The 24,619-nt window shown below is 29.9% G+C and overlaps 2 protein-coding genes across 3 annotated transcripts in view; one reads left to right on the top strand and one right to left on the bottom strand.

The window, feature by feature from the left end:
* Positions 1–8,390, top strand: part of LOC113363551 (acetyl-coenzyme A synthetase-like) — a 36,286-nt gene extending 27,896 nt beyond the window's left edge. Inside the window, exons 2-3 of the mRNA XM_026606043.1 lie at positions 2,611–2,800; positions 7,772–8,390. Of these exons, the coding sequence (XP_026461828.1) occupies positions 2,719–2,800; positions 7,772–8,211 (522 nt within the window). The 5' untranslated portion in view covers positions 2,611–2,718 and the 3' untranslated portion in view covers positions 8,212–8,390. The remainder of the gene's footprint in view (positions 1–2,610; positions 2,801–7,771) is intronic.
* A 2,123-nt stretch (positions 8,391–10,513) lies between these two features.
* On the bottom strand, positions 10,514–21,288 carry LOC113363317 (U3 small nucleolar ribonucleoprotein protein IMP3-like). Of its 2 annotated transcripts, XM_026605811.1 has the most exons (4): positions 20,996–21,287; positions 20,640–20,851; positions 10,876–11,051; positions 10,514–10,790 (listed from the first exon to the last, which is right to left on the bottom strand). In XM_026605811.1, exons 1-4 carry the CDS (start codon positions 21,130–21,132, stop codon positions 10,764–10,766), a joined length of 552 nt encoding a protein of 183 aa, XP_026461596.1. In that variant the 5' UTR covers positions 21,133–21,287; the 3' UTR covers positions 10,514–10,763. The 2 variants fall into 2 exon arrangements, with proteins under 2 accessions (XP_026461596.1, XP_026461595.1); XM_026605810.1 differs by lacking the exon at positions 10,514–10,790 and having other exon boundaries at positions 10,846–11,051; positions 20,996–21,288.
* Positions 21,289–24,619: the final 3,331 nt, after the last annotated feature.

The following is a 24,619-nucleotide window of genomic DNA, read 5'->3' as shown; positions in this document are numbered from 1 at the left end:
GCATTTAAAAGTTAAACTAGCTGTAAGTGGAATTCTGTCTTAAGGCAATTAAGGCATCGTGCCTTAAGGCAAATTGCTGGAACTTCCCGTACCAGTTTTTTTTTTTAAACGATTAACATTTTTGAAGAAAATTTACTTAAAAAAAATAAGATTTTTGAGAAACTATAAATTGGACCAAAAATTACTTTTTTTTGAAAAAAATTTTTTTTTTTTTAAAAAAAAAAATTTTTAATTTTTTTTTTCAAAAAAAAATGTTTTCTTTATTTTGACATATTTTGAAAGATCTAAACTTTCTTTCAAAGCAATCGTACTGCTTTAACTGCATAAAGACGAAACATCAAAGCGCGTAAGCGCCGCGTCGCCGTCTAACGCGTAACCATTGGTACGGAACCCATACTTATTGTTAAAATCTCTATAAAATATCTGATAATTTGATGTGCATATGTCTAATGATCATTTTTGACCGCCAAATGGCATTTTTTTTACTTTTTTCATTAGATCTCCGAAACTGCTAGACCTGCCTTCATGAAAATTTGATCGGTTCTTCACCTTGTCAATATAAGTAAAATGTTTTTTGAATTATTAAAATCGGACGCTCCGTTCTCTTAAAAACTGAGTTACCGTTTTCGGCACTTTTTGCCCCGTATCTTCGGAACGGCTAGACCTGCCTTCGCCAAAAACTAATCAGCACGTCTCCTTATCAATACGAATCGAATGTTTTTTTGAATTATTCAAATCGGTTGATCCGTGTTCCCGAAATCGTCGACGAAAATTTGTATCCGCGCATACATACACACACGCACATACATACATACATACATACATACACACACACACACACACACACACATACATCCATTTTTTCTAAGGTATGCCAAAATGTTTAGAAACCTTTGAAACGTAAAGATATATAAAAATTTTCATTTTCGATTTTTTTGCGATTACTATAACTTGCCCTACGAGAAGTTGAAAATAATAATTAGTCAAAGTGAATTGTAGTTGTAGGCTAAGTTTTATGTGCGATCTAAATCTTATATTATTTTAATTTTTAGCACATCTCAGCTGCTTTTCGGCATTAATAATGTAGACATTGCATTCTCCTAAATCATAATCATGAATTTATCATATTTTAATATTGCCTAAGCCTATAAGTGAACAGAAATGTTTGGCAAATGACAGTCTTCAATTGTTTTTAATGTCAAACTAAGCTTCAAATATTTTCAAGGGCAAACAATGATAAGCGGTTTTTTATAATTTTTTCCATTTATTTCTACAATCTAACTATATTTCTATGAATCAAAACATTCTAGAAAATTTCCCGAACAAACTTCAGGAAGATTTATGAATATCCGAATTATAGTTTAGGAGGAATTATGAAACTTACATTGTTACAGAAGAATTTTATATATAAGATATATATATAGCAGCATTTGAAATATAAAAACTGTTTTATTGAAAATAATTAATTATACTATATGTACTTAAGAAAAAACATTTATATTAAATTTATAACCAAATTAAGTACCATTTTGCATTAAGAAAAGTTGCCTGAACTTTGCAATACGTGTAAATTAGCTATTTAGGTAAAGGTGTTCAACTGATAATTTCGAAAATAAGGATTTCGCTTTCATTAAAAACGATTTTTAATTGATATCTTTGATATATACTTATCTGTTATTTTAGTTTGATTTTTTGAAGGAACAGTGATGATTGTAAAATACTTCAATTGTAATATTAATTAAGGGAATGCAGTTGAATAATTTTGTTGCTTGCTTTGCTTGTGCTTGTAGCTGTAGCTCCAAATTTGAACTTCCTATCTTGATTTTGAACTTTCACTTTATTTAATCTTGATTTACTTGGTTTATGATTGTTTGATGTTTTTAGATTTCCTTCGATTTTACTGGATGTCAAATCCGGCTTGTCTGCACCAATGTTATTTTTGTTTGATTTTTTGAAGGACCAATGATTGTTGTACAACACTTCAATTATAATATTAACATCTTGCATACTCTATTAACGTCTTTTCTTAATAAATATAATATTTTGTTCAAAAATCAGCATGGATTCCGGAAGAATCATTCTACTTCCAACTTGATTTATAATTTTGTTCATAACATCATTGACTCGTTAGAAGATGCCACATATTGTACTGCAATATTTTGCGATCTATCTATACTTTCTAAAGCTTTTGATAGTATTTCTCATCAAAGACAAGAAATATCTCAACAAATCGATATGAAACATTGTAGGAGTGCGTAACCTTTATTCTAAACTTGAATTCATTATTATAAATAACTTCTGATAACATATGATAATTCAAAGTGTTTGTTTTTACTATCAACTTTATCAATATTAAAATCAGCAAAGTTCATTAAAATCCCAGACGAACAATCTGATGTTCTCGTTGTAAGACATTTAAAGATTTAGGTGTTTGCGACTCTTACTTAGCCTTTAGAAATCCCTTTGATCGATTTTATTTGATCGATTATTAGTATAGTACTATTGAATATTCCATAAATTTCAATTAAAATGAAAAATAACATTACATAAATGTGCCTATCCAACGAACACCATTTTAATTTGCTATATGACTTGTCTTGAAATTACCAGTCTTTCGCATTCTTTGGCGTGGAACCGAAACTCTTGGATGAAAACGGAGTTGAAATCCAAGGCGAAGGTGAAGGATACCTGGTGTTCAATAGACCCTGGCCGGGAATAATGAGGTCACTGTTCAACAACCATCCAAGATTTGAAACAACATACTTTTCTAAGTTTCCAGGATATTATTGCACTGGAGACGGTGAGTACATATTTATTTATTGATTCATAAACAAGCCGTAATCAATATAAAATAAAACTAGTGGGGCGCATGGCATCGCGCCTTAAGGCAAATTGCAGGAACTTCCCGTATCGCAATTAAACATTCGAGGATTGAAAATAATCAATAGCTGTTTTGAATAATTTATTACATACTGTAGATTATTTATTACATACTGTAAACTTAATGGAAGCAACAATTTTCCTATGACATTCTTTACGTAGAAATAGTCATACTAACATCACAGACTTCGGTAACTTTCTCCATCAGCTCTTAGTATGTTTCTTAGCGTATTCAGGTTGCGATTCAAGACTATACTCATGGCATTTTCATCAAGAGATTTTATTTACCACCGAATGGCCTTAAATGGCTTTAAATATCTTCAAATATTTTTATTCGTTTACATTTCCCAGATGATTGCATTGTGGTCACAAAACATGTGGGGAATCAACCAGGCTAGACATTGAGAAAAAAACAAAATGTTTTGTCATTTTTATTTATCATAAAATTTTGTAATTAATAAATTGCTTATATTTTCATCCAATGGATTTTATATTAATATACATAATTAATTCCTACATAGATATCTAATACGTTTCAATTGCAATTTTCTTTGACAACGCTATTGCTAACAAAAGTAAAGTCTGTTATTTAATCTGCATTGTCTTAGGTTAAGATAAGCTTATCACCGCTATTTAACAAAACCACATCCAGTGTTGTATAGGCCTGTAAAAGTGATACGAATTATACAAAAAACATTCGATTTCCATTGGATACGTGCTAATTAGCTTTTGCCATAGACAGTTCTAGCCGTTTTGGAGATACGGAGCAAAAACATTTTTAATTTTTAAGGTTTACTTAAAAGTAAAGAGAAAATTTCAAAATTTTCCGAACAAAAAATTCAAAATTTTCAAAAATATACAAAGTTTTATACTTCAAATATGCAATTTAAATTTACAAATCAGTTTAAAATTTTTTTATTATTATTATTTCAAATGCGTTATTCTGATCGTAAACCTTAAAAATTAAAAATCTTTTTGTTCCGTATCTTAAGAAATATATCCTCAGCATGCTAATGTAAACTTTCTCAAGTGCCTTGAGCGATGAGATCGTTACTGTATATTTTATGAACGATAACATATATAGTGATGATGATTGCCTATTTGAAAATGTATAAAACATTTGTTGTAAATCATTGATCAATTTTTATTGTATTTGTATTAGGACTTTTATTGTATCTATTATACACCAATAACCTTAAAGACGCAAAATTAAAGGGAAGATACATGTTATATGCAGACGATACAGCGATAGTATATGCGGATAAGGATAAAAAAAAACTCGAAGATACTATAAACACGGATATGAAAATATACACCGAGTGCCTAACTGAAAATAAACTAACAATTAACATAGATAAAACAAAATACATATATTTCAAACATAGAAAAAATACTGAGAACACTAAACTAAAAATTGAAGTAAATAATAGAGCAATAGAGGAAGTGGAAAGCATAAAATACTTAGGACTGATAATAAATGAAAAACTGACATGGACAGACCATATAAACAAAATAAAAAGAAAGATAGGAACATTAACAGGGGCATTGAAAAGGATCCACTCTTTCGGCAAAAAATAATAAAATACTAAGGGACCGATTCTGCCGCAATGTTATGATAAGGTCATGTTATGAAGAATTTTCCATAGTAATATAGACAAAAGTTATGCGGTTGGTGTTCAGTCAGGCGAATTTCTCAGGTTTTCTCATACAAAACATAACCTAAAAGCCGCACAAATGTCAAAAAAACGATGTTAGATAAGTGTGTGTTTCTGATTCCTCTTAGGTAAGATACGAGTGACGTTGCAGTTTATGTTTAAAACGCCGGAATGAACAGCAAATACATGATATTTTGACAGCATTCAGTATGATTCCTTCGCATAATGTATGGGGAGTCGGAGCGTAACATGCCATGCCGTAACATTTCTCTGTTATGCGCAGAATCGGTCCATAATTCTTAAAACGCAAATAATACCTATTATTTTATATGGCATAACAACATGGAGCCAAACAACTAAAGCAAACCTAAATGACATACAGAGAATAATGAATAAAGCCATAAAAATAGCATATAATTTACCACATCTAACACCCACCAAATACTTACAGAGAGAAACAAATAATCATTCACTAAATAACATAATTAAAATAGAGAAATACAAACTAATACACAAAATGAAATTTAACCGAATTAAAACAAGTGCAACAATAGACACAAATCAAGATATACATGAACACTACACTAGACAACACAACAATTTTCATATTGAACGCAATAGAAAAAAGAATTTGGGAGAAAATGTCATATGGAGTGCTACCAAAATATATAACGAATTGCCAGACTATATTAAGATGACCAATGATAATGATAATTTTAAAAGAAAAATAAAGAAGTACTATAAGGAAATTGAAGACAAAGAAGACTGAAGAGTTATATATATAGATATTATATTAATGAAATAGATATTATAGTCAAATGAAATGTAAATATTATATGAAAACTGTTTTTCATAATCTCTCATACCAGGCACCTCTGTCTGACTGAGATATGAAAATAATGTATATATTTAAATAAATAAAAAAAAACATATGACAAATGGAAACAAGTTGAATGATGTGTCAGATGAATCATATAAGTCAAGTCGAATAAGTCAGATGTTTCGTTCATTTTGATTCGGATCAGAAGCCAGTCAGTTTGCATAATTTAGATTTTTTTCTTTTCTGGCATATCACTAATTAAGGGCATCTAATAAAATATAATTAAGTTGAAAAGAGCAAGTACAAACGATTTGAAAAATTTGAAAAATACAGCACAAAAAATAATCTCATAACTAGTGGTGTGTCTTAAGGGGTTACGGGTGCTTGGAGAATGAGAATTTTCAGTATTGTTTTTTTGTTATTAAACGATGTTTTTTTACAAAAATATTAATACGGCATCATTATATAATGTTTTGACTTGAAGTAACAAAAATTCCAGAAAAAAATTAAATACTCTCTACTTAAAATTAATACTAAAGTTATAGCTGTTTTTATTGACCCTGTTTCAAAAAACGGTCCTGGCGGTGACCATCATAACTCCTTAGAGATTCATCTAAAATCAATCAAATAAAAAAAATAGATTTATAAATAGATAATCCTGGGCCTGATCGAAGGTTTTCTTTTTTTGCAAAAATTAACAAAATGGCAGCATCAGAAATAAAATTTCTAGATTTTTGGTTAAAAAATCAACAGTTAATTGGTCTTAAAAAATTGCAATTTTTGAAAAAATAAAAATCTTTCGATCAGACCCGAGTTTATTATGTATTCTAAAAGCTGTATAAATTTCATTAAAATTTACTAAGCGGTTTTTGAGTTACAGTGGTTACCGGTTCAAAAAACTATATAAACTAAATAATTTTGAGAAAAACGCGTTTAAAGTTTGACATTGGATTTACGTTCAGAAATTCGAATTATTGAATTACTTAATCCGAGTCATCTATTTCTGGGCCATATAATAGTTCATCAGTAATTGTGCAAGTATCTAAAATTTCCATTTGCTGTTGCCTACGAAGCATTCTGGCCTCCCGAATGTTCTCGTTGGCGCGCTGATCTGCCACTTTCACACGTGCAGTATCCAATTTTTCAGCATACCAATGGGAATTATACCCACAATTAGGTCCTCCTAGGGTATCTATAATCAATAATAATGATTATGTATATGTATTCTGCAATTTATACGATAGTAGAGCTAGTATTCATGGATAAGTAAACATAAGCCTGTATTCACGGTTTTTAGGCATATTTTTTACACTAGTTGGTTGAAGCTTTTAATTTTTTCCTATTATGGATTCAACCTTGAACTACACATCTTGAAAGTAAATTATCATTGCTGAGATCGTCGTAAATCGGTTTAAAAGCTTTTAAAACATCAGGAGGTTAGAAAGAATAATCTTGAGTATAAGTATCGAGCGTCAGCGCGCTGGTCCAATAACTCAAAAAGTAATCATAGGATCAACTTGAAATTTTCAGAGAACATTTTCAAGATATTACACTTAATGAAAATGCAAAAGAATAAAAATCGATTTTTCAAAAATTCCAAGTACCCCTAACGCCTAACCCCTTAAGACAAATTGCTGGAACTTTCCGTACCGTAACAAAATGTTCGAAGATGTTAATGTTTTCAAATAGATTATTATAAATAAAAACTAATATAATGTTTTCAAATAGATTATTATAAATACTGTAACATTAACACTGTAAAATTATTCATTTAACGTATTTAAGTAAGCTTTAAAACTACAGAAAGAAGTTTTTTGAATCATTCAAATCAGACGCTTAGTCTTCTCAAAAACTGCGATTTTTCGTACATTTAGCTTGGTATCTCCGAAACTTCTGGATCTGCCTTTGCCTAAAACTAATCACTTTTCCCCATCATTACGAATTGAATGTTTTTTGGATCATTCAATCGGATGCTCCGATCTCTCAAAAACTCAATTTCTTTTTTCTGCACTCTTTGCTCCGTACCTCCGAAACGGCTAGACCTGCCTTTGCCAAAAACTAATCAGCGCATTTTCCTATCAATAGAAATCGAATGTTTTTTGAACCATTCAAATCGGTTGATCCGTGAACCCGAAAACGTGGACGAAAAATTGTATCCATACATACATACACACACACATTCACACAGTGAAGAAATGTAAAAATTTTCAATTTCGATTTTTGGTCGATTACAATAACTTACCCTATGGGATGTTAATAACAAGTAGAAATTACTGTACTGTATTACATTGATAAAACAGCGATATATCATTAAATTGTTGGCCGGATCATCAATAATAAGTGAGCAAAAATTCACGCCCGAACTGCGGTTTGGGCTAAACTGCAAAATATTTAATAATCTTAATTTTTTTTTCAGGAGCCAGGCGTGATTCTGACGGTTATATTTGGGTCACCGGAAGAATCGACGATATGTTAAACGTTTCCGGGCATCTGATGTCGACTGCGGAAGTAGAATCAGTCCTGACCGAACATCCACGTGTGGCGGAATCGGCTGTCGTGTCACGTCCACATCCTGTAAAAGGCGAATGCCTGTACTGCTTTATAACGCCTAATCAAAACGAAGTTTTCGACAAAAAGTTAGTGGATGAATTAAAAAAATTAGTGCGAGAGCGCATAGGTCCTTTTGCACAACCTGATGTGGTCCAGCACGCACCTGGTTTACCAAAGACTAGATCAGGAAAGATCATGAGACGAGTTCTCAGAAAAGTTGCTGTCAACGATCGTGACGTTGGCGATATATCGACACTAGCTGATGAAAATATAGTCGAACAACTTTTTCAAAATCGACCTAAATAAATTTGTTACAGACGTTAGTAAATTATTGTCCTTTTTAACGTTTATTTTTTAGACTATTGATATTTTTTAATTATTTTTTTAATGCGCATGACAAAGATTCATTCTTAAACTAAAATAACAGTTATATGAGCGTTGTAAAATTAGTTCTGTTATATATTTTTTTAAATATAATTTTAGACCAGACCCGCCTACTAATAAAATTTAACAAAATAATAATTTAAACTTAAAAGCAAAATAAATTCTAATTTAACAATATTGAGAAATATAAGGTCGAAAATTATTCATTTATTAATATATCACGTGATTAAGGTACCTTAATCCAAAAGCCTGTAATTTTTTTGCTTCGTGAAATAATATATATTATCAAGCCTTTTTGTATACCTACATATATTCTTTATGCATCTAAAGTTTTTTGCGGAAAAGCTATCCCATCCAGTAAACACCGTGTGATTTGAGTGGCAATAGCAATCTGAAATCCACAAGCGTGCAGGGCTGTGGCACCCATGTGGAATCTTTGTGCATTGCAGATTGCTACCGCCGCTAGGTGTTTCCTAGGCAGGTAATATATGTTGTATATGTTTATATCTAATAACAATCTCTGAAAGCATAAGATAAATCAGCCTGGTATCTGGTTGTATGTTCATAAATATTATTGTATATAAGTTAGATGTAAATATATTATGAATTTAAAATTCTTTTGCTAAATTCTAGCTTAAATTTTATTTTTTAGAACTAATGTACAAAGGCGTGATGAATTTCTTAATGTCTATAAAGTCGTCAAGTCACTAAAAATATTTTAATTGCACTTGATGTATGTTTTTATTTTAACCCTTTTCGGTCGAATTAAATTTGGTAATGGGTATTGTAGCACTCGGAATTATTTTTCTTCGATAGACCAGAACATGCAAACTTAGGATGCGTAATCAAATTTTAATAATTATTTTGTGTACTTTAGATATATGTTTATTCAATACACCTATATCTAGTAACGTTTATGTGTGATAGTTACGTATGTTTTCTAATTATTGTATTCTGTATGAATACATACAAACACATAATTCGAGTAGTAACTTGCTGTGGTGGCTGAGAGCAGACATACGACCTGAAGGGTGAGCAGGCTTTGGTGGCTAAGAGTGAACAAACGACCGAAAAGGATTAAACAATTATTCATCCAAACCCAAAAACAATAATTCACTGAAACTCAAAAAAATAAATATCAACTACCAAAATGCTCGAGTTAATAAATAACATATATTAAAGAGAAAAAAAGAGAAAAGAATTTATAAAAAAAATCATTTTATGAATGAATAGGATACCAAAATAATAGATACTTATTATATATTCACATGAGTTTAACACCTATCTACGTTTAACAGAAAAATACTTATTTATTGTTTCTTTTTAAGTGATAAGTCACAAAGAGTTTCAAATTGTTAGAAGACATTTCAAGTGAAGCTCAAGTTACATGTTTATACTTTGTTAGGTGGTCAAAATTTGCTTCACCTAATTTGATTATATAGGAACATTCTCACATAGTTACTTAACATTATCATATTATTTTTAAATATATAAAAATACAAATTGTACAAATATGCATGCATATTACTATGTTATTTAGAAATTTAACTGTTATTGTAAAATACCTGCACTACTGAATTGTGTTAAATGTACAGAATAATGACCACAATACACTACTATGACAATTTTTTTCTAAATTCTTTTGCATGTGTAATATGCTTTGCATTTATATGTTTTATACAAACACATGTTTGTGTAATAAACCCAATTTTTCATGAATAATTGTAATTTCAATATCATCAAACTATCCAGATGGCCACATAATTTTATCTGTGAATAGATCATTTTTCTAACAGTTACATTTATTTAGTTTACATTTATCAGCTCATAGTCATCTATCCATCTATTGATATCTCTAATCCTTTATCAATTTACAACATTAATTTTAGATGATCAGGTGAGCCATGAATGTTAATGAAATTTTTGTGTGACGTATATAATCATGTATTACACTTATGATCAAAATCGAATAGAAAAATCATCATTGCAAGCAACAGAAGTATATGGAATAATGATGAGAATTCATCCTATGTAAAACTAGATATAATTTAAAGAGATTGATATTTTATTTATATGAATCAGATTAATAAATCTGGAATCTGTCTCATTTTTAGACTTGAATTAAAAAAATATATTAACACTTTAATCGGTTTATCTTAATATATTATTTATATTTCAAATTTGTTTTTTAAAAAGAAAAAAAAACAATATGAAATAAGTTGGGTGTATATATTAATATTTTTTATATGTATATGCATATCAAGAGTACACGCAATGTACTAGTGTCTAGTTAAAATGAATATAAAATGGTACTGATTAAATACATATCATTCCAAAAATGGAAACTTAGTGATAAAGAATATAAAATGTTATTTAATGCAAATATATTAACAATGTTAAATACATCAAATATATGTAAAATACAGCAAAGATTATCAGCTTGTTCCTCTGTTATTTCTATGCTTTGAATCACCTTATATTCCTAATTCGTAATCATCTCTCTGCAATTGAAATCATTATCAAAATAATTAATAAAAGCAATTAATGTTATTAACACTATTGCATTATATATTTGTTCATGTATACCATATCATTGTATTCCATAACATGTCGTTTTATAGCAGATCCATCGACCCATGTAACAAAATCTTCAAGTGTCCTAGTTATAAGAAATGCTGGATCTTTCACTATTTCTGGACCAACTCTTACATGGCCTTGTTGTATCAACTTTGTAGCGCCTTTTATTGTTTCGGACATTTTATCTAGAACAAATATAATTTTATTTATCTACAAAATATCGCACTTGGTAACCCCATACACACTTCAACCATCAGATTTGTAAGACTTTACTAAGGAAATTTTAATCTTATGAATTTATGACTATACTTTCTGTGAAGCAGTGCAACTTTTTTTAATTGCCTTGAATTCACCAGTATTTTTCTCTTGAAGATTACATTAATTTTATATAATGTGTGCTTCAATGCAAATTCTGCCTTAGGCGTTGAAATATGCCAATTTTCAAAATTGCCGCTTAAACCATTAAGAAGAGGGATTTCTTCTTCAGTTCAATAAATTCAAAATAATAATTAGAGTTTCATTTATGTTTACTTTTCATTATCAGGTGTCCTCATAATTAGCTATTAGTTTACAATAGTATTTCATTTTTGTCGCGCAATAATTGATTGACCATGTTCTGTCTGGTTCCATCCAAGACGTGACTTTCTGCCAATCTCAATGAGCTGCTTTCGGTGGGACTATCACCATTTGAATAATATTGTGAATAATGGTACATTTCCACATATTCATCAATTAATTTTGATGACAACTCATTCCACAAACTTGCTTTTTTAACTTCCCAAAGGAGAAGTTTATGTTTTCATAAAAAAATCCGATCCGCTAATTATATGTTTTCTCGACGTTTCAAGCCATTCTGAATCGAATGAGACCAAATTTGGAAAAAGTATGTGTGTGTGTGTGTGTGTGTGCGTGTGCACGCACAGATTTTTTGCTGTAAATCGAAATCGACCGATTTTAAAAATTTAAAAGCCATTCGATGTATCTCAATAAGGACTAGCATTTATCAATTTTACGCGACGATCAGCCAAGCCGTTTCTTTGTGAATATCAGAAAAGTGAAAAAAATTTCGTCCACGTTTTAGCCCGCAATTCTGAATCGATTTTAAAAATTTAAAAACCGTTCGAAAGATATTGTTTGGGAAAGATACTGATTAGTTTTTGGTAAAGATCGGCCGGCCCGTTTTCTTGTAATAAAGTGTTGAAAAATTGAAATTAGTATCGCTTTTTTGGCACTTGTCAAAATTAGAATCAAAAACGCCTGAACCCATTTCAAAAATTTAAAAACCATTTGAGGTATCTCAATGAGGACTATCGCTTGTCAGTTTTGTACGACGATCGGCCGAGTCGTTTCTTTGAATATTGGAAAAAAGTGTTAAACTTTTCGTCCACGATTAAGCTCATACTACCGAATCGATTTTCACAAATCGAAAACTGTTTGAAAGATATTAGTTAGCAATGATAATAATTAGTTTTAGGTGAAAATCTACCTAGCCGTTTTCTTGTAATTAACTGTTAAAAAAAATTTAAGCCGATTTTTAAGGAACTGTTTTTTAGCAATATATATCATGGTCTTAGAGAACTTACTGAAATAATACCACCTTACGACAAGTAGTTTAATTTTAAAAATTCGTCAAAGTTTGAGAAAATGAGTAGTTTTTTTACGTTTGTTAAAATTAAAATTAGATGATTTACTTGGTATAACGCTAGAGTATTTGGTCTTAATGAACATACTAAACAATTAAAGTCCTACGGAAACTTGTTTAATTATAAAAATTGATTTGTGAAGATTTGAAGAATACTCCAAGTTCACGTGTTCGTTCGATTTCAAATATCACTCATAATTTTTTTTTTTTTTTTTTTTAATTAAGTCGATTATTTTAACATATCGGGAAGTTCATGTAACTTGCTTCAAGGCAAAATGCCAATACCAACTAGTTATAATTTTTTCCTCTTTAACGCGCAACTAGATAATTTGCGAAGTGTTGCATAACTAATTACAGTCCATAACTATTTGCGGTTTCGTTTTCCTAATATTATTTTTCAAATATTCTGTAGAGTCATATATGTCAGAAAGAAAGAAAACATCTCTCTTGTCCTTCCATCTTACCACTATTAATTTTGTTTTGTGATGAATGGCTATAAATAGCCTGCCTTACTTTTTTTATAAATTTTTTAAGTTTCAGGATTTCCTTTGTTATTAGATTTTAGGGTTTTATATGTATCAAAGGTATGTTATTGAAATTAAAAGGTCTGCTAACACAACTGATCATTAAAAATTATCATTTGCAATTTATTATTATTAATTATTAAATCATTATTTGTGTTTGACAGTATCCTTTGTTTAGTAATGGCTTCATAAGAGCCATTACAACCTGCATTGACTAATGGGTAAATTACCATATTGCCTGTATATATGAGTGAAGACCATATATATCCCAAGTTTGATTCACACAAAAAGTAATGTTTATTACAAAATTGCTCTTTTCATTGCTGTTACAGATAGTCCAAGAACCCGTGGGCGAATGACAGTATGTATTTTACCACACTTGAGATTTTGTGCATCGATTCCTCTATACCTATCCTACATGGGATGGAAACTGACTAATCCCAAAGTGGCGGACACATCTACTGCGCAGCTGGTAAAGGTACCTTTTTTTGACCATTTCCGAACCCTTTTACGACGGCTGCCGTCGAAAATTTGGAAAAGAATATTATTACTATCGGAAAATACCAATGGCAGACGATTATCGCGCGGTTAACATGGTGGCAGACGATTTTGAAAATGCAGAAAAAAATTTTTTTTGAATGTATTTTATGATGTCTGCCATTTACATATTTTATTCCTTATAGTATCAAAACCTTATATTTATCATGGCAGACGTGTACCTGGCGTATCAACATCAGCAGAGTTAAAAAACTCGGCTACCATCCGGCCTGATAGTATGCACAAATTTCCATGTTTTATACCGGTATAAGCATTTTTTTCATAATGATAATAGAAATTAATATTTTTTAGTCTATATGTGACATTTAATAATGTTGATGAGCGGAAAAAAGGATTTTTTACGCTAAATTCATAAATATTAAAATATACAAACGATAACAACAATTATTGTGATCTTTAATCAATTTTTTTTTTTTATTGTAGTCTAATTTCAAAATGTTGTATAAAAATAAAGTTATACAATATTATATATATATATATATATATATATATATATATATATATATATTGGAGATGGGCTTATCATATCCGAAGCCGGATCGACTCGGATTTGACTCCGCTTCAGGAAGGAGTTATATCCGATTAACAACTCCACGACTCCGACAACTTTGAAACCGAAATACTCGACACAAATGTGTTCTATAGTGCGTTGTTTATGCATTTAAGAATTTGTCAAATCCCATTTAATTTTTTGAAATGAAAATTTATGAATTAAATAAAATTAAAAAATATCAATAGAAGAATTTTTCTAAAAAATTTACAAATAAATGACGAGTTGTAAAATTTTTCGGTCGACCACATGATGGACTCAATGACTCGTAATTTTAACAGGGCTGACCAAAGTGAAAACGCAAAACTTGAGAATCAAATTCAATTTAAATATTTTCTTTTGATGTGAAAATAATTGATTATTTTGATTAATTTTATATGAAAGTAATGTAGTAAACTTTGTAATAAAAGCAAAACATTTATCATAAAATATTTTCACCAAATAATAATACTTCTGAATTCTAATTTTTTCTTCTGCTATTTCCATTCGAGAATTAATATTATATCGGGTAGTTCGATTAGCATATTATTACTTTACATATGCATACTTACTTTTAAGTAAAAATTTAATACTATATATTTTTTGCTGCTTAAATACTATTGACGTCACTGATATATTTTGCACTCTAAAGTGTTGTTATTTCAGGCTATAGAAAAACCAGATTAAATGTTGTTTCGTGTATTTTTCGGTATGTATCGTATTCGGCCAAAGATCGTCGTAGGTAGAAATATGACCCTTACTATTCAATAAATTATATATTTGAGCTATTCACACTTGAACACAATTTCATTGTTCTGTATCTTTGAAGTAATATTTTTGTATTTTCTGGAAAAAAACGTATACCTAAAAGGTCATAAAACTGAATCTCAGAAGAGAAAGCGACCGCTATTCCTTCCCAAAGCAAAAATGCCAAAAACAGTAAATTAACGCACGAGTTAACATATTTAATACCAGTTTAGGAAAGTCGGATATGACAAATCCTGTGAAACAACTCCACTCGGATTCACTCCGAGGGAGGAGTTGTATCGGAGTGATAACTCCTGAGTGAGTTACCATCTCTAATATACGTATATATATACATATATATTCTTTATCATCTCGGAGCCATATCTCTGTTTTGATGATTCCTCATCATCCGCTGAATTAGATTCTGTAAAATAAAAATTATTTGAAAATCCAACTGAAGATGTTTGACAAAGACGAGATTGTCCGAGCATACATCCGCTCCAACATAGGACTAAATATACTTTGGGGTTGATTAATGAGAGAAGGGCAGTGGTACAAAATCTGAAATTCTCTATTTAAATACTAGATATCATAATGTTTTTACTGTATTAGTTTCATTTGATTCTGCTCGTTCAATTTTTTTTCTATACTTTGAACTTGTACGTTGCAAATGATTCAGCATAGACGTACAATTTGGGGATGATTGGAGACACAAGGGCAAAGGTACAAAACCTGAAATTAAGTAATTTAAAACTGAATATTATATTGCTTATAATGCCTTGATATAATTCGATAATTGTAGCTCAATTTAATTTTTCCCGTACTAAATGCCTTAACATTATTTTAGGGATGATTTGTGACAAAACGGTGGTAATAATTTTTATAAAAATCAGTGAGTTTATAATATTTTTATCAAAGATTATTTTGTTTTTTTTACCTCAATACAGGCTTTTTTTCTGCACTATATACCTATCTTCACGAAACATCTCATATTAGGGTGGTCCGGCCGTCATGGGGTACTGATTTTAGTAGCTATTTTTGATTTTTTTGGTTTAATTTTAGTGGTACAAATTAGTACAAATTCGAATTAATCAATTTCCGTTTAATTTTATTTATTTTCTTCAAAAACAAAAAGTGGTCTTTTTACTCTACTGATGTAGATACGCCAGGTAAACGTCTGCCGCGATGAATATAAGCTTCTGATACTATAAGGAATAAAATATGCGTTTGCTGCACTTGGTGAAGAAAATTTAACAAAGAACCCCCCCCCCATACAAGATTTTTTTAATACTATTCAGCTATTATATTGTTTTTTTTTTTTTATTTCTTAAGTATGGTCGGACTCGTCTTTATCAAACATCTTCAGTTGAATTTTCAAATAATTTTTATTTTACAATTGACTTATTATTTTACAGAATCTAATTCAGCGGATGATGAGGAATCATCAAAACAGAGATATGGCTCCGAGATGATAAATAAAGTATATGTATATATATATATATATATATATATATATATATATATATATATAATATTGTATGACTTTATTTTTATACAACATTTTGAAATTAGACTACAATAAATAAAAAAAATTGATTAAAGATCACAATAATTGTTGTTATCGTTTGTATATTTTAATATTTATGAATTTAGCGTAAAAAATCCTTTTTTCCGCTCATCAACATTATTAAATGTCACATATAGACTAAAAAATATTAATTTCTATTATCATTATGAAAAAAATGCTTATACCGGTATAAAACATGGAAATTTGTGCATACTATCAGGCCGGATGGTAGCCGTTTTTTTTAACTCTGCTGATGTTGATACGCCAGGTACACGTCTGCCATGATAAATATAAGGTTTTGCTACTATAAGGAATAAAATATGTAAATGGCAGACATCATAAAATACATTCAAAAAAAATTTTTTTCTGCATTTTCAAAATCGTCTGCCACCATGTTAACCGCGCGATAATCGTCTGCCATTGGTATTTTCCGATAGTAATAATATTATATTTTCAAATTTTCGAAACGGCAGCCGTCGTAAAATGGTTCGGAAATGGTAGAAAAAAAGGTACCTTTACCAGCTGCGCAGTAGCTGTGTCCGCCACTTTGGGATTAGCCAGTCCCCATCTCATGTAGGATAGGTATAGAGGAATCGATGCACAAAATCTCAGGTGTGGTAAAATACATACTGCCATTCGCCCACGGGCTCTTTGACTAAGAGTATGTATCTGCTTGCCTGTATATTTAAATGTAAATATACAGGCCTGATTTCGTTGTGTCGACTTTCACTTGAGTTTTGTATTTATCTTGTAGTCTCTAAACATTTTTTGAAGTAAAATTTCTTTAGGCGGTTAGCAGTATCATTCGTGAGTTAATAAAAATGTCAGGATCGGAAGAATATTTTATCCCATACCCCATAAATAATTGAGGTGCAAATGATCGCAAATAAATAATGAAACAAAGGAAAAATCTCCGCTGCGTAAGAAATGTAAGTTTATTGAAGTAATTTGTATTACTCGAGTTTTTCGAGGTTACTATATACCTTTGAGGTTATTACTAAAACGGAAAATTTTATTTTTATTAGACAAGACAGATATTACAGTTGCTCAGAGAATGAAACAGTGCCAGTCAGTTACTGCCAATTTATTAGAAAATATTGAGCCAGGTATCATTTTAGATGTTAATAAGTAAGAATCTTTTTGACTCCAAAACGCTTCAACTATTCACATTTAAACATATTATTCTGTGATCTTTTTAGATGAAAGTACTGCTGTTACTTTTTTTGATACAGCAACTACATCACGTCAATTGCAAATTGATGATTCTGTATATAATGTGACTAATATGTGACAAGAACTGATCTTTTGCAAGAGTCAAATGAAGTGTTTGAACTTCCATATAAAGACTTCAATTTGCTTAGGAATGCACGAAAATTGTTTGAAAAACAATTTACAAATGATAGCTTTGGCTATGTATGTTTTGTGTGTGATCCACTTTGGTTTCAAAGTGACTTATAAATATCAAACAATGCTCAAAAACAAATTCTTAATAATGGTTTTTTGAATATTGATTCAAATAATCAGGTTGGATGTCAAACTTGTCGAAAGGTATTAACTTCAGGTAAAATTCCCATTTTGTGTAAATTTAACAGGTTTCTATTTCCACCTATACCAAATTATCTACCTAAACTAGATACTGTATTTGAAAGGTTAATTTCACCTAAGTTGTGTTTCATGCAAATTAGACGATTGAGACATGCAAATGGACAATTTGGAATATTTGGACAAATTATAAATGTTCCTGTTGACGTTGATAATATGGTTAATTTATTACCTCGTAATATTGATGATGATCATTGCATTAACGTTCACATAAAAAAGCAAATGATTCATAGATCAAGCTATGTGCAGGGCTTGATAAATAGAACAAATATAGAAGTATGGCTTCAATTTTTTAGGCAAGACAGATATTACAGCTGTTCAAGGAATGAGATTATATCGTCAGTGAAAAAGTAAAAAAATACAAACAGTAAATTAATGTATGTTAATTTTAATTACATGAAGTTCTTCAAACACAATTATTACATGATGACTGAAGTTACGAAAACAATATTTGTTTAGGCGTTGTTTAACATAATCCACTGTGTGAACGAATATTATAGAATTGATTAATCAGCAATTACTTTAAACCGATCATGTCATATTTCAAGTATGACCTTGATTACATTATTGTTTGTAAATATTATACATATTTTTATTGCAATCATTAATATAGAATTTATAATTTATCATTATATAAATGTGTATAATGATTGACGGCACTAATGAATGTGTGCATCACGAGTGTCACCATATTTCTAATAAACATTATTCAAAATTGTTATATGATGTATTTATTTTTACTTAACTTAAATTTGCTACTTTGTACAGTAGCAAATAAGTTTTACTTCAATCGCTTGTGATCCTTACGCGCACTCTTTTTTTTTTCAGCTTTTGGACAATACTCATAGCCCCAAAAAAAACACAGTTTGGAAATGGTGGTATATCACTTGTTTTCAACAGCGGTGGAAAAAGTTGATGGTTTTTCTCATACGGTTCTTGTAAATGTAGAAATTTCTTCATTCAACTGCGAATTTGCAGTAAAATCAAAAATGTTGATGCTATTAGTCAAATGTATCGTTTTGCGATTTACTTGAATGCGTTTCGTTGTGAAACGGAAACTCAAAGCTGAACATATTAAATCTGTTCCACGATTTTCAATAACGAACTTTTCTCGGCTTTCGCTATCGAATTTCATTGTTCACAAATCATTTACAAAGATTAGAGAAGAGATAAAACAAATGAAAATGGTCGACTATAAAAACTTATGTAAGAATAAAGAGAAAGCGGTGTAATGCATCGTGCATTGAAGCAAATTACTAGAACTGCTTGTGCCGTAAAGTCATTTAAAATTTTGGAATAATTTAAAATTTGAAGAGAAATTAGGTTTTGTGCGATTTTTTATTTTTTTTGAATATTTTTAAAATTTTTAAAAACATTGCATTCTTTGAAAGGATTTGAGAAAAAAATCGATTTTTTAAACAGAAAAATTGAGTTAAAAAAAATATTTTTAAAAATTTTGAAAATTTAGAGAAACACATCAGTTGATAAACAATGTCGAGGAATCCTGTTTGAATCATATAAGCAAACTTTATTATGAACATCGTTATAAAACCCAAAGAATTGAGAACAAAATATGTACGTATTACTGAATAAAATACAATAATTTTATGTGCATATATATGTCTAATGATCATTTTTGACCTAAACAACAATTTTGAATTCTTACATAAGTAATTCAATATTTGTTGCATAATTCAAATTGAACACTCCGTTCTCTCAAAAACTGAACTGCCTGAAATTTAACTTTTAGCTGTGTGTCTTTGAAACAGCTAAAACTAATCAGAACGTCCTCCCTTCAATAGAAATCGAATATTTTTTTTAATTATTCAAATCGGTTGATCCGTGCGCCCAAAATTGTAGACGAAAAATCATATCCACACAAAAACGCACACACACCAATTTTTTCTAACAATAAGATATGCCAAAATGTTCAATAGGTTTTGATATGTAAAGATGTGCTAAAATATTCATTTTCGATTTTTTTGAAAGTACTTTAACTCACCCTACGGGAAGTTAAAAATGTATTTGCTTTCCACTTCAAAATAATAAAAAAAAATTTGTTCACACGCACACATACTTTTTTCCAAATTTGGTCTCATTCGATTCAGAATGACTTGAAACGTTGAGAAAACATAAAATTAGCAAATTGGATTTTTTGATGAAAACATAAACTTCTCCTTCGGGAAGTTGATTTATATTTCTAAAATAACACACCAACTAAAAAACAGCACATTTATGGCAAACATACTTCCGATCGTAAAAATCACGAAATTGTTCTAAACTTAAGCAATAATATAATAAATATCCAGGTACAAACTTATTATTATAAATTAATTATCCATTCAATAATTCAGTATTTCTAGGGACTATAGAATACCCTATCATGAATAGGGAGCTAAAAATTATCGCTTCAAATAAAAATTTGAAGATAATATGTAAGCAAGGCAAGAGGTATTCGGGATAGGAAAAATCGAAGCAATTCATATGCAAGACAGTCGTACAAAGTGATAAACATGATATTTTTATTTAGCTTAATGCTTAAATTAAAGTTCAAGTAAAAAGCACTTAACTTAAACAGCAAAAGATAACAATTTTTATACATACTTCGAACCATGACAACTGGTAACCTCCTTCGACAGAAACAACTTGCTGTCACTTTTTGAGCAAGACTGAGATCCCACTTGGTTGGAATTAAACCCATAACATATAATTTTTCTAACAACAATGCACTTTTTTCTGTTCTGAAAGGATCCTTTGGATCTACATCTTTAATTTTTAAAGCTAATTCTCTAATATTTCTAGATAATTTGTTATATCTGTAATTGGAAACAAATATAGGTCGTAATAAATTAATATGCATATAATATATATATATATATATATATATATATATATATATATACAAATATGCACATAAATAAATATGCCAGTAAGTAATTTTAATTAATAAAACGTATTACTTGGTATAGTCTTCTCTCCTTTGTATACAATACTTTTTCATAACTTTTACTTCATGTAAATTGTTGTCAACTTTCCAATTAATGAAATCTACTTTTTTGAGCAATTTTTGCTCATGAAATTTGAGTTTGCGCACCATTGCAAAATATTACAAATATATCAAATACTAAATTAAAAATTATATTAAGTCGTGTTATTTATTATTTAACAGGTTATTTGACTCATGTCTTTTCTATAGACCGGATAATATCGTGTGAGAAAGCTGTCTGAAGTTAGGTTAGCTGTAAGCTGTAACACATTACAGATTTGTCAAATCTTTTGCACTGTGCTTTCAACTTTTTTATGTTGCATTCGCTGTTACGATTACTACTTCATTACTATCTACTATAATCTTCATTACTATAATGTTTACTTATCTATGACTATAATTTCTTTTTTTCGGCGTGCTTATTGTGTAAACACCACCTTAAAACATGCTAGGAATTTGTCATTTGCTAACAGGGCCTATTTTCCATAGACCTTAGCAGGGCCTTTTCACTTAGAACAAAATCCTCGTTCAGAAGGAATACTTAGGGGTCCATTTCTAGTCGCAGATTTTTCGCTGGTGAGCCGATGAAAAAGTATTTTCAAATGTTTTCTGTTGGTTACTAAGAAACGTCAGTTTTATTTTTGTGTCAGTTTACAAAATGGTGATTCTTGTTCGTTTATGTTTGTATATTTGTTAATAAAGATTTCATCAGAAATTGCTCTCAAATACATAGCCCTTTGACAATATGAATAGAACAGCTTCAAACTCAAATGGAGGACATAATTACTACATTACTATGTAGTGCATTGACACATTAGTCTAATCATAATACACTTTAAAGAAAGGGGTCAGTTCTAGAAAATTGTGTAAGAAATCAAGTATACGCTTCTACAAGAAAGACATAATACACAAATAGAAAGCTATTCCAGCTGTTTGAAATTCGATTACCACTTCTCACGGATCAAATGCCAAATTTTGCACGGGATGATTATTAGTTAATGAGAGTTAAGAATGATAGACGATGTAATGAACTAACACTATAATGCATTATTCACTAAATTTCACTAAATTTTTATATTAATAAGTAGAAGAAAGTGTAAAAGTTATTCCAGTAGATTAGATGTGATATGTATTATATATAAACCAGTGTATTATAATATAATATTAACTAGTATATTTTTGTTATCATTGTATTATTACAAAACATAATACGATTGTAATACCAAATTTAGTTTCAAATACCCGTGTACTAAAATTCATTAATTTTCATTTCAAATTTTGCGCCATTAATTTTAGTGCCAAAAGCAGCGCCATCGCGTCGAGCGGAGGACCCTTTAAGTATTCCGTCCGAACGTAAAAATCGGGCGAGAGAAACGTCTATATCATAGACCTTATACAATACAAATTGTATAAGGTCTATGGTCTATATACATAAACACGGGGTATTCTAATATTGACCTTATACAATAAGGTCTATGCTATTCGTATGCGTATATAAGGTTTATGCTATCCTCTCAGAACAAAATCCTCGTTCAGAAGGGCTACTCAGGAGTCCATTTGTGTTCGCAAATTTGACGCTAGTGAGCCGATGAAAAAGTATTTTCAATTTTTGTCTCAGTTTACAAAATGGCGATTCTTGTTCGTTTGTGTTTGTATATTTGTTAATAAAGACAATATGAATAGAACAGCTTCAAACTCATATGGAGGACATAATTACTACGTAGTGCATTGAGTCTAATCATAATACACTTTAAGGAAAGAGGCCAATTTTAGGAAATTATGTAAGAAATCAAGTATAAGCTTCTACAAGAAAGACATATTACACAAATAAAAATCTTCAAGTTGTTTAAAATTGGATTACCACTTCACAGGGATCTGAATATACTTGGGAGAAAATGAATTGCTTAAGAATGTCAAATTTTGCACGGGATGATTATTATTAGTTAATGAGAGTTAAGAATGTAGACGATGTAATGAACTAACACTATAGCATTATTCAGTAAATTTCACTAAATATTTATATTAATAAGTAGAAAAAGTGTAAAAGTTATTCCAGTAGATTAGATGTGATATCTATTATGTATATATAAACCAGCAGTGTATTTGTTGATTTATATTTCGATTTGATTGTATATTTATTATAATATAATATTATCTAATATATTTGTATTATTATTTTATTATTACAAAACATAATACGATTGTAATACCAAATTTAGTTTCAATGACCCGTGTACTAAAATTCATTAAATTTCATTTCAAATTTTGCGCCATTAATTTGAGTGCCAAAAGCAGCGCCATCACGTTGAGCGCAGGACCCTTTAAGTATTTCTTCTGAACGTAAAAATCGGGCGAGAGAAACGTCTGTTCGCTCAGAGCGTGACTGCAGCGCCCATGCAGCGCCGTAATAAATATGAACTAATTGTGGCTATCAGTGTGTGGTTTTCATGGGTTTTATATGTTTGTTAAAGAAAAAAGATATTAAATAATTGTTATAAATAATAATGAACGAGATACAGTAATAATGTGAACGCTGAATATTTATTGAAATTATTAAATTTACTTCAACGTACTTAAAACATAATTAAGTATAATGATTAATTAAATAAAGAAATGCAGTAAACATTTTTAAGGTTAAGTTCCTCAAAGCTTATGTCATAATCTCGGAATAGTTCTGAATAAAAACAATATAATAATGATAAAAATATTTTATCAATAGAATAAGTAAATAATAAATTAATTTACTCTTTTTTTATTATTTTTGGTCAAACTAAAGACTTACAATAGACATTATTATATATATAAAAGACATTATCATTACATTATACTCTTCTTTTATCTATGGACATTATAAAGCACATACCCATAGCTGGGCACCGTTAATCAAATAGTTAACTTCGTTAATCGTTAATCCGCTACAAAAAAAGTTAACTTCGTTAAACTTTAAAGCGTTACATTTCGGAAGAATTAACGCAAGTTAACGTTAATCGTTAATCCGTTAATATGTGTAAAATTACATTTTTATATCGTTGCGTTAGTGAACTTAAAAAACTTATTAGTTTAGGTTCTGGAAGTTAACAGGTTATGAATAAAACAAAATACTTGTATAATTCAAATGTGTAATTTAACCCCTCGCGCGTTTTATGCACACTTCCGTGTGTATAAGGAAAATGGCACAATTATCACATACCGTGATAACGCTATTGGTCAACTTTCCGTTTTTATGATTGCATATTGTTTTTACAAGAATTTTTTTCTAAATAAAGGGAAAGAGTTTTTTTTAACTTCCCGTAGGGCAAGTTATAGTAATCGCAAAAAAATCGAAAATGGAAATTTTTGCATTTCTCGACGTTTCAAAGGTTTCTGAATATTTTGGCATACCTTAGAAAAAATGGATGTATGTGTGTGTGTGTATGTATGTGTATTCGGATACAAATTTTCGTCGACGATTTCGGGAACACGGATCAACCGATTTGAATAATTCAAAAAACATTCGATTCGTATTGATAAGAAGACGTGCTGATTAGTTTTTGGCAAAGGCAGGTCTAGCCGTTCCGAAGATATGGGGCAAAATTGAGCCAAAAACGGTAACTCAGTT

The sequence above is a fragment of the Ctenocephalides felis genome, unplaced genomic scaffold, assembly GCF_003426905.1.
Source record: "Ctenocephalides felis isolate EL2017-DRISC unplaced genomic scaffold, ASM342690v1 CF-g0.4_SCAFFOLD_00845, whole genome shotgun sequence".
NCBI lineage: Eukaryota > Metazoa > Arthropoda > Insecta > Siphonaptera > Pulicidae > Ctenocephalides > Ctenocephalides felis.
The sequence above is the reverse complement of the archived record's forward strand: the minus strand, read 5'-3'. Positions and strand labels throughout refer to the sequence as shown.

What these genes read in the sequence shown, in the direction of transcription:
- LOC113363317 (XM_026605810.1), bottom strand. Translation starts at nt 21,132, where the DNA reads ATGGTGCGCAAACTCAAATTTCATGAGCAAAAATTGCTCAAAAAAGTA. An exon ending in AGGAGAGAAGACTATACCAA is followed by an intron (nt 20,852 to 20,995) that starts GTAATACGTTTT and finishes TTCCAATTACAG; the next exon opens with ATATAACAAATTATCTAGAA. An exon ending in ACCAGTTGTCATGGTTCGAA is followed by an intron (nt 11,052 to 20,639) that starts GTATGTATAAAA and finishes TATTTGTTCTAG; the next exon opens with ATAAAATGTCCGAAACAATA.